General features: G+C 39.6%; 1 protein-coding gene across 1 annotated transcript in view; it reads left to right on the top strand.

Annotated features, from left to right (window-relative positions):
* Positions 1 to 2,887: 2,887 nt before the first annotated feature.
* Positions 2,888 to 15,744, top strand: part of srd5a2a (steroid-5-alpha-reductase, alpha polypeptide 2a) — a 43,460-nt gene continuing 30,603 nt past the window's right edge. Inside the window, exon 1 of the mRNA XM_034003603.2 lies at positions 2,888 to 3,297. Within this exon, the coding sequence (XP_033859494.1) occupies positions 3,023 to 3,297 (275 nt within the window). The 5' untranslated portion in view covers positions 2,888 to 3,022. The remainder of the gene's footprint in view (positions 3,298 to 15,744) is intronic.

Consider the following 15,744-nt stretch of genomic DNA (forward strand, 5'->3'; position numbering starts at 1 on the left):
TGCGTGAAGTAGTGCTTGTGGTGGGTGATACAAGTTTATATTTGTGACAATGGTGAAGTGCTGTTCTGGTTTAGTGCTGGCCCTTGGTGACAGCTCCAGAACTGTGTTAGCTGTCTAGTAACGTACAAGACAAGACAAGACAATTACAAACAAACAAAACACAACACTCACAATACACTTTTTTTTTTAATATAAATTTAGTCGTTGCCATTTATTTTTTTTTATTATTTTCTCCCGTATTTGTAATACGGGTCTCTCACAGTCCTTCTTGGTTCTAGCAATACTAACCAATGCGATGGAACAGATTACGATTCTCCGTCCCTTTTTATGCTGTCACACATGACCCCTTGGTAAACTAGTGCAACTGCCTCTCCAATCTGCGGCTACCACGTCGTATCCCTTCCGGGTTAATGCGTTATTGCAACAATGTCTAGCCCCCTTCCTAACTGGCTGACTTCCCTTGAACCCTCGGAAAGAACTGTCAGGCCAGCCTGTCGAGGGAACTGTGTTCTCGCTGCTTAGCACCCTCACAGGTCAGGAGGGAGATTTACAACCAAGAATCATTGTATTTCTGTCACAGCCCCCAGTGGGTAGCGTGTAGTATAATCCTGTTTGGAAGCACCACAAAATTTCAACAGATGCCACTAGAAAAAAAGCTTAAATATTTAATTTATATAGACCTTTTATGACATGTAATGTAAAAGCAATTAAACATAAAAACACTAACAAGTCCTTTAAAAAACCTTAATAACATATTGTAGATGACATTACTGTAGATGACTTATGCTGCCCCATGTGCACCTGAGGCCTGTTGATTGCAAATGTGATCAAGCTCCCTATTTATAGACATTCAGTAATGCAGGCTCTTTCCTACCTATACTCTCTGCCTTTGTGCACTATCTATACTGCTCCCTGCCACTGCTGCTTCCTAACTGTCGGTTTCACTATGACTTTCTGTCCTATCCTAGTCCTCCACTCCTCTCGTGCTCGCAAAATATCTCACCAGCACTACTCTAACTCTTCCAACCTGATCTCTCTACCCCTTCCCCGTCCACTACTCCTCCCTCCTGCTCTCTGGAACCTCAGGACTGCTCTGTCTCTCACTGCCTTCCGCCTCCTCCTCAAGACCCACCTGTTTAGACTGCACTTGTACCTTGATCTACCTCACCACTCTACCACTCTGGCCGCCCTTTCCTCTATGTCCTGTCCCCTCTGGATGGGGTGGGGGAACAGAACCTCTGCTCTCACCATCTAAATCACCTCACCTTCTCGCCTCAGCATCATTGTTCTCTACCGCCCTTCTGGACCCCTGACTCACTTTCTTGATGAGCTTGACTTCCTCCTATCCTCCCTCCCCTCTCCCTCCACCGCTGTTCTATGATTTCCATTACATGAGAGTAGATGTTAAAACTTCATGCTGATTTGAATTCGACTTTCGCCAAGATAATCACCAACTAAGACATAGCTTTACAGTAAACTAATGTGATCCATCTGTGTCACCATCCATTTGCGTTTCCTTCCATATGATGATGTAGATATCCTTCTGCCTGGTGTTGATGGCTGAATTGTAATGCTAGCTCCAAGGATGAGCTTATTTTGCCTCCCTAGCGCATCAGCACACACAATGGCTACGATGCTGGCTCCGGGGATCAACCACAGTGCGGTCTCCCCAGCGCATCAGCATGACAACCGCCTGGATTGAGCTAAGTAGGGTACATCTCTGGGGTCTTCAAGTGGGCACCTTCCATCCTCGGTGTTTAGGTGACTTAAACACCCTCCTCTCCAACCCCATCCACTCTGCTGGATTTGTTCTCCACTCCTTCGCTTTCTGTCTCCCCCCCCCCCCCCCCCAGCTTACACAACTAGCCATCAACTGGACCCCGTCTTCACCAGGGACTGCTTCCCCCCACCCTCTTGATATCTCTGATCACTACTTTTATCTCCTTCTCTCTGTCGCTCCCATCCCTTACTACTCCACAGACCCCCTCTGTCACCTTCTGTCATAAACCTCTGTTCTCTCTCCCCCTCTGTCTTTTGCTCTGCTGCTCTCTCGCACCTTCCCTCTATCAACTCCTTCTCCCAACTCTGTAAATTTGGCTACCTTCACCCTCTTCTCCTCCCATCGTCCACTGACATCTCTCCTCTGTGCTCCGCTCGGCTCGTACCAAACTGCGCTCTGCTGAAAAGAAATGGAAGATAACCAAACTCCCTGCTGCTTTAGATCTTTATTGCTTGCTCCTCTCTTCCTTTTCTTCTACATTCACCTCTGCCAAATCGCCAGCTCTCTGCTTTCTTGTCAACACATTCTCTGCTCGACCCCCTCCAATCTGGTTTTTGCCCGGCACACTCCACTGAAACTGCTCTTCTCTCTGTCACTAACTCTGTACTCTCTACCCATGCCGCCTCCCCCCCCTCCGTTCTAATTCTCCTCGACTTCTCTGCAGCCTTTGACACAGTCAACCATTCTATTCTCCTGTCCTCCCTCAATGACCTGGGACTCTCCGGCACTGCTTTTGCCTGGTTCTACTCTTACCTTGCCGATCACCTGGTGCCCTTGCGTGGCTCACCCTCTGCCTCTTGCTGTCTTTCTACAGGGCCCCCCAAGGCTCAGTCCTGGGATGACTCCCGTTTTCTCTCTACACTCACTCCCTGGGTCCCCTCATCTCCTCCAATGGCTTCTCGTATCATTGCTGTGCTGATGGTGCCCAGATATGCCTCCTTTCCCACCTCTGACTCCCACATCTCCTCCCGTATCTCTACCTGTCTCTCGGCCATCTCCTCCTGGATGCACTCTTGCATCATCTTACTTAAACTCAACCTCTCCAAATCACACCTCCTTTTCTCTCCCCCCCCTCTTCCTTTTTTTTATTCAGCAGCACATTCTTCTCTAACTATAGTACACTCTACTCATATTACAAAGCTGTTTCTAGTGCTTTTGGTTTTGCCTCTTAAGGAGTGTGCATAATGTGTATGCACTTCTTTATTTTTTGACAGGGTGAGTCTCTGGCAGTTTAGACAAAACATGCAGTGCTACGAAATCCTGGTTCAGTTCTTCAGCTGTTTACTAGCCTTTGGAGGAGCTCTGTATTTCTACAGACAGACTTCAGTCCAGACCCCTTATGGACGCTATGTCGATTTATTCAAGAGACCAGTGATGGTCCTGGCTAAGCTAGCCTGGCTTTCACAGGAGCTTCCTTCATTCCTTGTGCCTTTCTTATTATGGTATAAGGCAGATGGGCAACTCAGCATAGTCAAGACGGTGCTCCTGATGATGTTCTGCGCACACTATTTTCAAAGGTATGGTCATTCAATTGTTGTAAAGTGTTTATTACAATGATTGCAAGGTTACTTGACTTCTTTTTTTAAGGCAGCATATTCATATGTCAACACCTGACTAGCAGGCTCACCTATGGAGGGTTACATCTTGGAATCCATTACGTTCTGATGAAACTGTGCATTTGTTATGACATGCTATTCTATATATTGTGGATAAAGCTTATGGTGTTATACTTTTATTTACTTTACGATATTAAGGTGTTGAGATGGGTTTGGTAATTCATAAGGGAATACATGAGTATAGTAACTATTTTGGTACCATACTGATTCTTTCCCAATGTTTTAAAGGTGCAGAACAACTTATTTTTTCTTTACCATTTCTGCACAGGGTTTAAGAATATAGAACCTCTAAAACTGCAGTATAAAGACATTTGTTAAAATGAAACAGTCAAAATGATGTGCATACAATAATCCCCATCCCACAAAACCTCATGCGCGCTAAAAATCTGCCTAGTATGTCTGTCAAGTCCCCAGCTGTCACTGGCAAAAACATATAATCATGGCAGAAAATATATTTCTAGCGGAGCCAAACATATTCCAGAACGATACGTAAATATTTTTAGAACAGAACAAATATTTAAAGAAACTATGAAACTATGTAGAAAGTACAAAATAAAATTCCATTGCAAAAAAAAATCCAAATAAAATAAAATTATGAAAGCGTAACATTTTTTCCACAGCACAAATACAGGTGTTTAACTTTAGACCTGGTTTGAGTTACACACATGTTTAATGAATTGCAAACCTATGGAAATTGGAGCAAAGTGCATCTGGCTAAAGGGGCTTTCAACAGAACTTCCACCAGTATTCTTAAAACAACATTGAAGAAGTACGTCTAAATGTGAGTCAAGCACAAATAAGTAAATAAATCAATAAATGTGAAAATTATAAAGGAATAAATAAATGTCAATATATGTATATATGTAAACACTATATATATATATATATATATATATATATATATATATATATATATATATATATATATATATAGTGTTTATTTATTTAAAAGTAATGGTTTTGTATTATTATTGAATGTATTATTTTGGGATTATTTAAGAACAGGGATTTGTATTTGTGTGTTTAGTTAAAAACACAGGGGGATTGTGTGGTGTATTGTGCTTTAAATGTATTGTGTGGGATTTATTTAAAAGGGTGTTTGTGAAAGGGTAGCATTGCGGGCCCAGGTGGTATTGGCAGGCAAAGAGACTTAGAGGCAAGGAAGCTGTAGTTTAAGCGCTGCTGCGCAGTTTAATAAACAAAAATAAATCAAAGAAGTTGAACAAAACACTACTGCTCACCGAGTAAAAATAAAAGGTCAAACAAAAACAAATCTTGCACACAATAAACAAGAACAAAATAACCGGTGCAAGGCCAGAACAAAAGGTTTAAGCAAAATAACAAAAAACAATACAAGGATTAGTATCATAGTAATGTTCTAGATTCCATCTTCTAAAGGCTTTATTGGTATCCAGCACCACGCAGCATTCTAAACAATTCATCTCATAACTGTCCTACAAGCAATACGACAATTCTGTATTTCAGCAAAAACTATGCTCTGACATTTCACGTGTTATAGGTGAGCTAACTTGTTACACATTCTTTAGATTTGTTATGCATATTTAAATGAATCAGTATGTAACTTTAGAAACATAAGATAAGCAGATACTGACATTTTATGATATACCTATTTATTAATAATAATAATAATAATAATATGTTAAAGGAGACTGTGTTCTTATTTCCCTTTGGCTTTGAGCAGCATTAATAGCCTTAAAAAGACATAAGTTAATTATATATACACAAACACACACTTTAAATGAAGGATATACCTTTCGGATTAACCATATCGTGATTGATGATGAGGTTATGTCTGATGCCATGATGTCTGATGCTGAGTATATAAAGGGTTTGTATGATGACAATCATTTATTTAGTTCACCATTATGTATACCCTCTCAGCCAACCAGAGTGCAGAAATGATCTCTATTGCGTTCTGCTGTTCCGGGGTTATGAAATCACTGCTGACATCTGTGTATAAATCTGAAGAATCACTTTTTCAATTCTTATGAAACTCGCTACCGCATTAACGTTATTTAGCGTAAGGTATTGAGAGCATCAGATACTGGGAGGGTACAGTATATGTGGTGTCCATCTGTCTGTATGTCACAATAACCTTTTTCAATATATCTGGAGAATAGCTTATTTGATAGAGTTCTGTACATACTGTTGATATATGTAATGGCCATCAACATTTTCATCATAGTGCTAGCTCTAGTTTGGAATTTACAGCCGTGGCAGGGGATGCACATTACTGAAATACTAATTGAGGAAGTACTGACATTTTCAGTTCATTATTATGAAAGGAAAAATAAACGGTGTTTACACAGCCAGTAGACGGTGTCAACTATTAAAACAAATAAAAAATTATATATATATATATATATATATATATATATATATATATATATATATATATATATATATATATATATATATATGTATATATATATATATATATATATGTATGTATATAACACACTACCGGTCAAAAGTTTTAGAACACCCCCATTTTTTCCAGTTTTTATTGAAATTTAAGCAGTTCAAGTCCAGTGAATAACCTGACATGGTACAAAGGTAAGCGGTAAACTGCCAGAGGTTAAAAAAAAAAAATTAGGTCACCAAAAACTGAAAAATAATGTACATTTCAGAGTTATACAAAAAGGCCTTTTTCAGGGAACAAGTAATGGGTTAACAACTTACAGCTGTTCTGCAGCAATGGAAGTAAATCAAGCCTTGAAATTTGATGCTAACGATTCCTACAGGTGTCCCAACTTTTGTTGATTTACTTACAAACCCTCTGTCTGTATAAAAGCAGTGTTGGAACAGACTGTATTACTACACCCTCTTAAGCATTATTTGGACAGTATTGTACTGCAGGAAGTAGTATATTGCTCTCATAATGGTGAGAAAAAGGCAATTAACAAAGGAAGACAGACAGACCATTATAAGTGTATGTCTTTCCTTTAGAGAAATTGCAAAGAAAGCCAAGGTGTCAGTGAGTACAGTTTCCTACACCATCAAAAGGCACTTGGAAACTGGAGGAAGAGGTCTGGCAGACCCAAAGCGACAACAGAATCAGAAGACAAGTTTCTGAGAGTCAACAGCTTGCATGATAAGCGGCTCACAGGACAACAGCTTCAAGCACAGCTTAACACTGGTTGAAGTAAGCAAGTCTCAGTTTCAACTGTGAAGAGAAGACTTCGAGCTGCAGGTTTGACAGGTCGAGTGGCAGTGAGAAAGCCATTGCTAAGATGGCAAAATAAGAAAAAGAGGCTTGCCTGGGCCATGAAGCACCGCCAGTGGACTACTGAAGACTAGAAGAAGGTCTTATGGACCGATGAATCAAAATTTGAAATCTTCAGTTCATCACGCAGGGTTTTTGTACGCCGTCGAGTAGGTGAAAGGATGGTTCCTGTCAAACATGGAGGAGGAAGCGTGATGGTCTGGGGCTCTTTTGCTGGATCCAGAGTCGGCGACTTGCACAGAGTGAGTGGCACCCTGAACCAAAACTGCTACCACAGCATTTTGCAGCGCCATGCAATACCCTCTGGTATACACCTAGTTGGTCAGGGTTTCATCCTACAGCAAGATAATGACCCAAAACATACCTCCAGGCTATGTCAGAACTATCTTAGAATAAAAAAGAACAAGACGGTAGGCTTCAAATCATGGAATGGCCAGCACAGTCTCCAGACTTAAACCCCATCGAGCTGGTTTGGGATGAACTGGACAGAAGGGTGAAAGCAAAGCAACCTACAAGTGCAACACATTTTGTGGGAACTTCTGCAACAGTGTTGGGAAGAACTTTCCGAACAATATTTGATTTCCATTGTAGAAAGAATGCCACGAGTGTGTTCGGCTGTTATATCTGCAAAAGGTGGCTACTTTGAGTCAAAAATTTAGATTAAATTTTGTTAAACAAAATGATTCCATGATTTCTTTTTTATCTCCAATTGTTTATTTGTTCTATGCTTTAATTTCAGAGTACATTGAGACATTAAACTGCGTAAATTTCAATAAAAACTGGAAAAATTGAGGTGTTCTAAAACTTTTGACCGGTAGTATGTGTGTGTATATATATATATATATATATGCCATTTTCATTTGTTTTCTTATTTACAATATTATGTTGAATAAAAAATCCAAAAGCAAAGTCTGATTTCTATTAAATATGGAATAAACAATGGTGGATGCCAATTACTTTTATCAGTTTCAAGTTATTTCAGAGAAAATTGTGCATTCTTCGTTTTTTGTGGAGGGGTACCAACAAATTTGAGCACGTCTGTATATATATATATATATATATATATATATATATATATATATATATATATAGACGTGCTCAAATTTGTTGGTACCCTTACAGCTCATTGAAATAATGCTTCATTCCTCCTGAAAAGTGATGAAATTAAAAGCTACTTTATCATGTATACTTGCATGCCTTTGGTATGTCATAGAACAAAGCAAAGAAGCTGTGAAAAGAGATGAATTATTGCTTATTCTACAAAGATATTCTAAAATGGCCTGGACACATTTGTTGGTACCCCTTAGAAAAGATAATAAATAATTGGATTATAGTGATATTTCAAACTATTTAGTTTCTTTAATTAGTATCACACATGTCTCCAATCTTGTAATCAGTCATTCAGCCTATTTAAATGGAGAAAAGTAGTCACTGTGCTGTTTGGTATCATTGTGTGCACCACACTGAACATGGACCAGAGAAAGCAAAGGAGAGAGTTGTCTGAGGAGATCAGAAAGAAAATAATAGACAAGCATGGTAAAGGTAAAGGCTACAAGACCATCTCCAAGCAGCTTGATGTTCCTGTGACAACAGTTGCAAATATTATTAAGAAGTTTAAGGTCCATGGAACTGTAGCCAACCTCCCTGGGCGCGGCCGCAAGAGGAAAATCGACCCCAGAGTGAACAGAAGGATAGTGCGAATGGTAGAAAAAGAACCAAGGATAACTGCCAAAGAGATACAAGCTGAACTCCAAGGTGAAGGTACGCCAGTTTCTGATCGCACCATCCATCGCTTTTTGAGCAAAAGTGGGCTCCATGGAAGAAGACCCAGGAGGACTCCACTTTTGACAGAAAAACATAAAAAAGCCAGACTGGAATTTGCTAAAATGCATACTGACAAGCCACAATCCTTCTGGGAGAATGTCCTTTGGACAGATGAGTCAAAACTAGAGCTTTTTGGCAAGTCACATCAGCTCTATGTTCACAGACGAAAAAATGAAGCTTTCAAAGAAAAGAACACCATACCTACAGTGAAACATGGAGGAGGCTCGGTTATGTTTTGGGGCTGCATTGCTGCGCCTGGCACAGGGTGCCTTGAATCTGTGCAGGGCACAATGAAATCTCAAGACTATCAAGGCATTCTGGAGCGAAACGTACTGCCCAGTGTCAGAAAGCTCTGTCTCAGTCGCAGGTCATGGGTCCTCCAACAGGATAATGACCCAAAACACACAGCTAAAAGCACCCAAGAATGGATAAGAACAAAACATTGGACTATTCTGAAGTGGCCTTCTATGAGTCCTGATCTGAATCCTATCGAACATCTATGGAAAGAGCTGAAATTTGCAGTCTGGAGAAGGCACCCATCAAACCTGAGACAGCTGGAGCAGTTTGCTCAGGAAGAGTGGGCCAAACTACCTGTTAACAGGTGCAGAAGTCTCATTGAGAGCTACAGAAAACGTTTGATTGCAGTGATTGCCTCTAAAGGTTGTGCAACAAAATATTAGGTTAGCGGTCCCATCATTTTTGTCCATGCCATTTTCATTTGTTTTATTATTTACAATATTATGTTGAATAAAAAATCAAAAGCAAAGTCTGATTTCTATTAAATATGGAATAAACAATGGTGGATGCCAATTACTTTTGTCAGTTTCAAGTTATTTCAGAGAAAATTGTGCATTCTTCGTTTTTTGTGGAGGGGTACCAACAAATTTTAGCACGTCTGTATGTGTATATATATATATATATATATATATATATATATATATATATATATATATATATATATATATATATATATATATATATATACTCCACCATATATATATAATTGTATTTGCTATTTTCTAAAATACATTACTGATAACTTATTTCTTATTTTCCATATGTATTTTAAATAAATTTGTGGACCACTATTTTCTATTTTCTTCTTAAATAGTTTCCTTAACTATTTTGCCCATTCCTGATCTCACCAACCACCCTAAGATCAAAGGTTTTTGTTTTGTTTTGTTTTGCTGCATTTGCTTTAGGGCAGTTATTCTTTACAGATTGCACGGTCTCCAAGGAAACATGGACTTTCTGTAGGCTTTTATTTTTATTTCACTTCAGCTGAGAAAGTAAACTATGGGTGTGGAGGATGCGCCCAAGCATTTTTCTAATAAAAGCTACAATGTAAATAGAAGCATTAAGCTGTTCTCTGTGTTTTGTTTTTTCATCACCAGGATTAATTTTCTACGGAACACTGCTCAGGTTTAGAGTTTCTGTTTGGATTTACAGCAGGCTTTCATTCACAATTGATAGAAAAAATAAAGAGGTGAATGAAAAACAAAATGTTTCTTGCCAGTTTTAGTTGACATTAGTTGAAGCTTTCATGTTTCCTGTGTTTTTCTTAGATTGTGTTTACTTAGAACAGTTCTTAGAATGCTTTTGCTTACAGCTAAATTAATGTCAAATGCCGAAACTACAGTCCACCTCTTGTAAGAGCTCCTTGCACTGTATGTGATCAAACTTGCAATGGACATCATAACATTAGGTTATTGATCATATTATTTATGTAGTTCATGCAACAGCTGAAAGGTGTTTAGGGTCACATATCAAATAATGTGTATCCTTTGTGAGGGCGTACTGTACATGTTACCTTAAAATACATTTCTGGTTAAATAAAGGAATTAAATGTTCTGTTTCATACTTCTTTTTATGATGGTTATTCATGCCAATAAATTCTTATTTTTTACCATAATTTTCATTCTTCTTCATTTGAGAAAGACTAAACGTGCAGCATGTGACTGTCTCCAGATTGATTAATTTATTACTAATCTGGAGATGGTCACATGCATAAAAACCTGTAGCTTTTGCTGGTCGGGGTGGGAGTTACGCACCAGGATGAGGAACGACTGCCATCCCTGAGGAGAAAGAAGGGCAGTAGCAGCCATCCCCATAAGCAGCCTGTACCAGCTGCAGCAGCAAAAAGGGAGAGCAGCTGGGACGCCTTTCTCAATGTGGTAGAGGTCACCTGCGGTGCCCCATCTGCAAGGAGCGGGGACATTTTCCTCTCAACTGCCCCCTCCCAGAAGAGGATTGCCCAAGGCCACTGTCACTGCCAAAGTGTCCAGCGCTGAGGACAGCATTACCGCTTCAAGTGCCACCATCACTGCCAGAGTACACCGCGCCGCTGCTACTGCCAGTGTCCAGTGCTGAGGGCAGCATTATCGCTGCCAGTGCCACCGTCACGCCTGGAGGGTGCCACACTGCTGTCAGCCTTTCCGCTGCCATCCATGCCGTTGACAGCATTGTGAAGGGGTTGAATGAATTATAATGAAATCTTTCTCTAAGAATATGTGTGTTTAACACAAGGTGGAACTAGCATAGGTGATTCAGCACCTATAAATCTAACATCTGTCTCCCTAAATGTAACAGACAATACCATACCTTCTCCCACAAATCAGCTTGTGATTTATGGTTCCCTTGGGCAGAGGCGGATTAAGATATATTGGGGCCCTGGGCACCCCCCAAAAAACACGAATATATCAAAACGCATGAATACATAGACTTAACGTTTACAATGCATTAATAATAAAGCAATTGCATAGTAATTTTTTATGCAACTACCCATTACCCCTACATTTTAATAATACTGTACCATCACATAATGTAACCAAAAATACAAACATATAAAATATAATTTCAACGACGTCTTACCTTTTTAAATGATCAGTTTCTTCCTGTATAATCTCGTCAAAGTCTGTTTGTTGTACCAGTTCTGACTCCACTGCCATCAGATAAGGCATTCAGACACCTTTGACGCATTGTTGATCTCAGTTAATTTTTATTCCTTGCCATCTTTGAAAATGAACGTTCTCCTTCACAATTTGTAATTGGTAGAGTCAGGAATATTCTCAGAGCAACTTACACATTAGGGAATGTGGATTGGGGGCCGCTTTGCCTGACAACTTGCAGCAGTTGGGCAGGAGATTTGTCAGGCTCATCCTGGACAAAGAATTTGAACTGTACAAGTTCATCAGGAAAGTTTTTTTTTCATTTGGGTAAACTGCCGCAAGTTCAGTGGCATGCTTGCGAATGTCAGTGATGTCCAACAAGTTTTTTTCAAATAGTACTCCAAACCGATCGTTCAGCAACCTATAGGCATCCAGTTGGTGACGAAGACAAGTTAATAACTGGTCAATTACAACATAGAAAGTCTCAATCTGAAATTTTTGACTTCCCTCAAGTAAAATCTCAGGTTATCCTTATTCATCGGCAAACTGCTTTCTTGTATGAGTCAGATCACTTTGATATTTTTCTGAAACACTCGTGCATGTGTTTTTAGCAGCATGTTGAACATTTTTTAATTGATCTCGTAGGGAAGCCACAAATGATTCAAGTGATTGCAATAACTGAACTGCAGTCTTCAGATTGATGTCACTTTTCTGTAATTGCAAGCTGGTCATTTTAAACCGCTGAAGAACAGTGTCCCAAAATTGTGCCATAAAGGCTGTTTCCAAATGTTCCATTTTGCTCTTGAGGGAAGCAGCTTCCAATTGTGTGTCATGTAATTGGTGTGTATCTTTTGACTGGTTTTCCAGGGCTTGCCAAATTGTGCCATAGTTCTGACACACAGCTCTTGTAGAATCTGCGCGGCTGCTCCATCATGTGTCTGAGAGACTTTTGAGTGTCAATGAGCTTCCATCATTATGCAAAACCTGTTTCCAGCGATAAGTAGACGCTGAGCAGAAAGCATAGAGCGACTGCACAAACCAGAAAAAAATGTATTGCTTGGACAGCTCTTATTAATAGTGTTAACTCCCACTAAATTTAAATAATGGGCAGCACAAGGAACATAGTGAATCAGTGGGTTTAGTTGATTTAGATGGGCCTGCAGACCATTGTATCTTCCAAATCAATGAATTATTCACAAGTAGTTGATGACAGATAAGAAGTATTGCCTTTACCCTTCTGTCCAAATTTTGCTATGTGATCTGCCAAAAAGGGATCAAACTGAGCAATCATCTCCAAAATCCCCAAATAGTTGCCATTATGTGGTGAACCTAGCAGCAGCTCATTGTGGCCACAGAAAGCCAGTCCACGCTCACTTAAGAACTTAATAACTGCTACAACACGCTTAAGGACATCTCTCCAGTACTGACACTCTGCCTGAAACTGCCGAGATAAAGCTGCATCAACTGTACCTGTTGTCTTTGCACGCCGTATCCATGCGAGCATACAATTTCGGTGTTCCAAGCTTTTCTCGTGTTCAGAAATGCGTTCAGGGTGTTTCCAATCATTGAATCCTTCGATAAAGGCATGTGTTTTAGATGAAAGAGGTAGGCATGCAAAGCAATAAACATTTCCAGAGGATGGTGAGTAAATAAGCCAGTCCCGCATAACAGATTCACCGTTGTGCAGCAGACAAGAGAACACATCTTCAGACAGCATACGCGTCCTCCCTCCAATCACCCGAGCAGAAGCAGGGAATTTAAGGGTTTTACTTTGACAAGCAGCTGAACCCTTAGCAATCCAAAAACTCCTGAAACTTTCATTAATGTTATCCCACAATGCAGGATCGCTGCTAAATTTGTCTGCTTATACTGCGTTTACCTCATCACCACCAGCATCATTCGTACCGGCTCCGGCTCACATGCTTCCCGCAGGTCTCGATCTGTAGCTTCCTCTCCTTGAAGCAGGCCAGGGCCTATATTTCCAGCAGCCGTGTCTGCCTAACTCGAAGCCGCGTCCTTTGTCTGCTGTTTCTCGTTTCTCTCTCTCCTTGAAGAATTGGTCAATTGTTGGTATATTGTGTAAATAAAGCAACTCCTTTAACCTCCTTTGCTTGCTTCAGCTTTCTCTTAGCGCTCCCGCTTAAGTATCGCCTATCCATGATAATGTGTATTTTACTAAGTCGGTGAATTCTAACGGAAACTGTGCATATATGACAAGCCACGCAACGTCATTTGCATATTGGAACGCGAGTTACAGCAGCAAATGCAGGCTTGATCAGTGGAATTTACACTTACCCGTTGTTCTGTTTTGCTTGACTATGGAGTGCATGGATCTGGTTTAGAACATTTTCACCGCAAAGAGATTTTTCCCGGGGCCCCAAATTGGAGGGGGCCCCTGGGCACGGGTGAGTTAATCCGCCACTGCCCTTGGGGCATAAATGTTCTACTGCCTGAACGAGATTAGTGTGTTCAGTGGCGGAATGAAAAACATGAGTCGTGAGATAAAAAAATAAATAAAAAAAAAATCATATAGAAAACAATCGCCACAGTATTGTTCCATGATTTATGTTCTGTCTGTTTCGTTTGGCCATCGTGCCGTTGTTTTATGCATATGTGTTTTGTTTTGTATAAATCTTGTATTTATTAATAAGTGTGCGCATCAGCTCTTCATACCCCGTAGTACTGTCTGTGTCCATTCTCTTCCTGGTCTGATGTCGCCCACAAGCCATCCGTGTCACACTGTTCCATTTTACATTTTAGGTAAATATACAGCTGACATTACATTGTTTAAATGTGTACCTGACTCACTTATGTAGAGTGTTATTTTGTGGATTGAACCCAATAAATCTGTTCATTACAACAATTTGGCTAAACGCGACTTTATTAACAGAATATGGCAATATATATCTACTCCGGAGAGCCATGCCTGCAGTATTAATTTCATTCTTCCTGCTACAACAAAGAGCTCTAAATAAGCCTGTTTTATACCTAACTTGAGTTACATCAGTCTTTAACAAGCCGTTGTTTCACTCAATAGTCCACACTGTTCTGCACTAGTCAATACATTTCATAATACTTTCTTTGCTTTAAAATCTGCTTATCTTTAACTTTCCCCTACACCAGGGGTGAAATTCTGCCGGTACTCACGGGTACTTCGTACCGGGTCTTATTTATTTTTTGTCTTTTAAAAAGCTCACCCGATTGGCGTCTGGTCGGAGGGGGTTCCCAGCTGCGCTACGGTTTACATTCTCTTCAGTGTTCAATGAGCATAAATACACTTGTTATCTAGTAAAGAAGATTCTGTCTGACATTGTATTCATGGTTGTTCGGTTTGTTAATAAAAATGCTGCTTTTAACTGCACTACTGTCTCTGGTATAGCCTTCATTTATTTTTATTTCATTCTCTCTTTCGCCTCTTAGTGATGCTACAAAAAAACCTGATGTCTACTTTAAACTGTTTCTGTCTGAAATACACTCTTTTTCTGTAATAGATCATGGAAAATTTAATCTATACAGAAACACAGCACAGAAGCACACATAATATATTATAACTAATCAATAGTAATATATAAAAATAATAATAATAACAGGGATATATTTTCTAATCCAAGGCTTTCAATGTCACATGGCCAGGTCCTGTTGTAGGTGAGCACCCAGGGCCTGGAAAGTATGGGGAGGATTTCAGAGAATACAATGGAGATTGAAATGGCCAATTTTAGGTTTAACTTAAGTGTTATATTACAGTACATGACTGAGTGGTACATGCAGAACGGTTCAAAGCTTTCAATATTTTCCGCTTCTTTGTTTATGATGAATTGATTCTATTTTCTCAGTTTATTTGAGGCTTATTTTGTATTCATAAATGTGTTGAGTACCGGCTGCGCATATGAGTACCTGCACTTTTTTGTTGAGAATTTCACCCCTGGTTTACACCAACATTAGATGTTGTGGACTTGCAGGTCCCTGAACTCCCTAAAAATCAGTACATTCTCCAATTCACATTTTATTCAGTTTATACCCGTACATTCTACTCCTTGTTTTTGTTTATAATTATATATAATTATATGAGTTCCTGCAACTTTCCCATGGATACACACCTGCCAAGCAAAAATACAAACGGTTATGTGAGTTCAAATTTTACACAAGGCCATTCATTAAATGGTTGCCCATTTCTGTGTCTGCACTCACTGGGCTAACAAATGTGACAATTTAATATAAAAATACACCTAATTTAAATGATATTTGACTTCTATTTATTTATATTCATAATGGCAATTTGTATTTGTAAAAATTTAAGTTTTATCATAACCTCACCCCCCCATCCTTCTCTCACTCCCCTGGAAAACTGTTTTCAAGGAATCTATACCAAATCACACACACACATATATA

The sequence above is a fragment of the Acipenser ruthenus genome, chromosome 5, assembly GCF_902713425.1.
Source record: "Acipenser ruthenus chromosome 5, fAciRut3.2 maternal haplotype, whole genome shotgun sequence".
NCBI lineage: Eukaryota > Metazoa > Chordata > Actinopteri > Acipenseriformes > Acipenseridae > Acipenser > Acipenser ruthenus.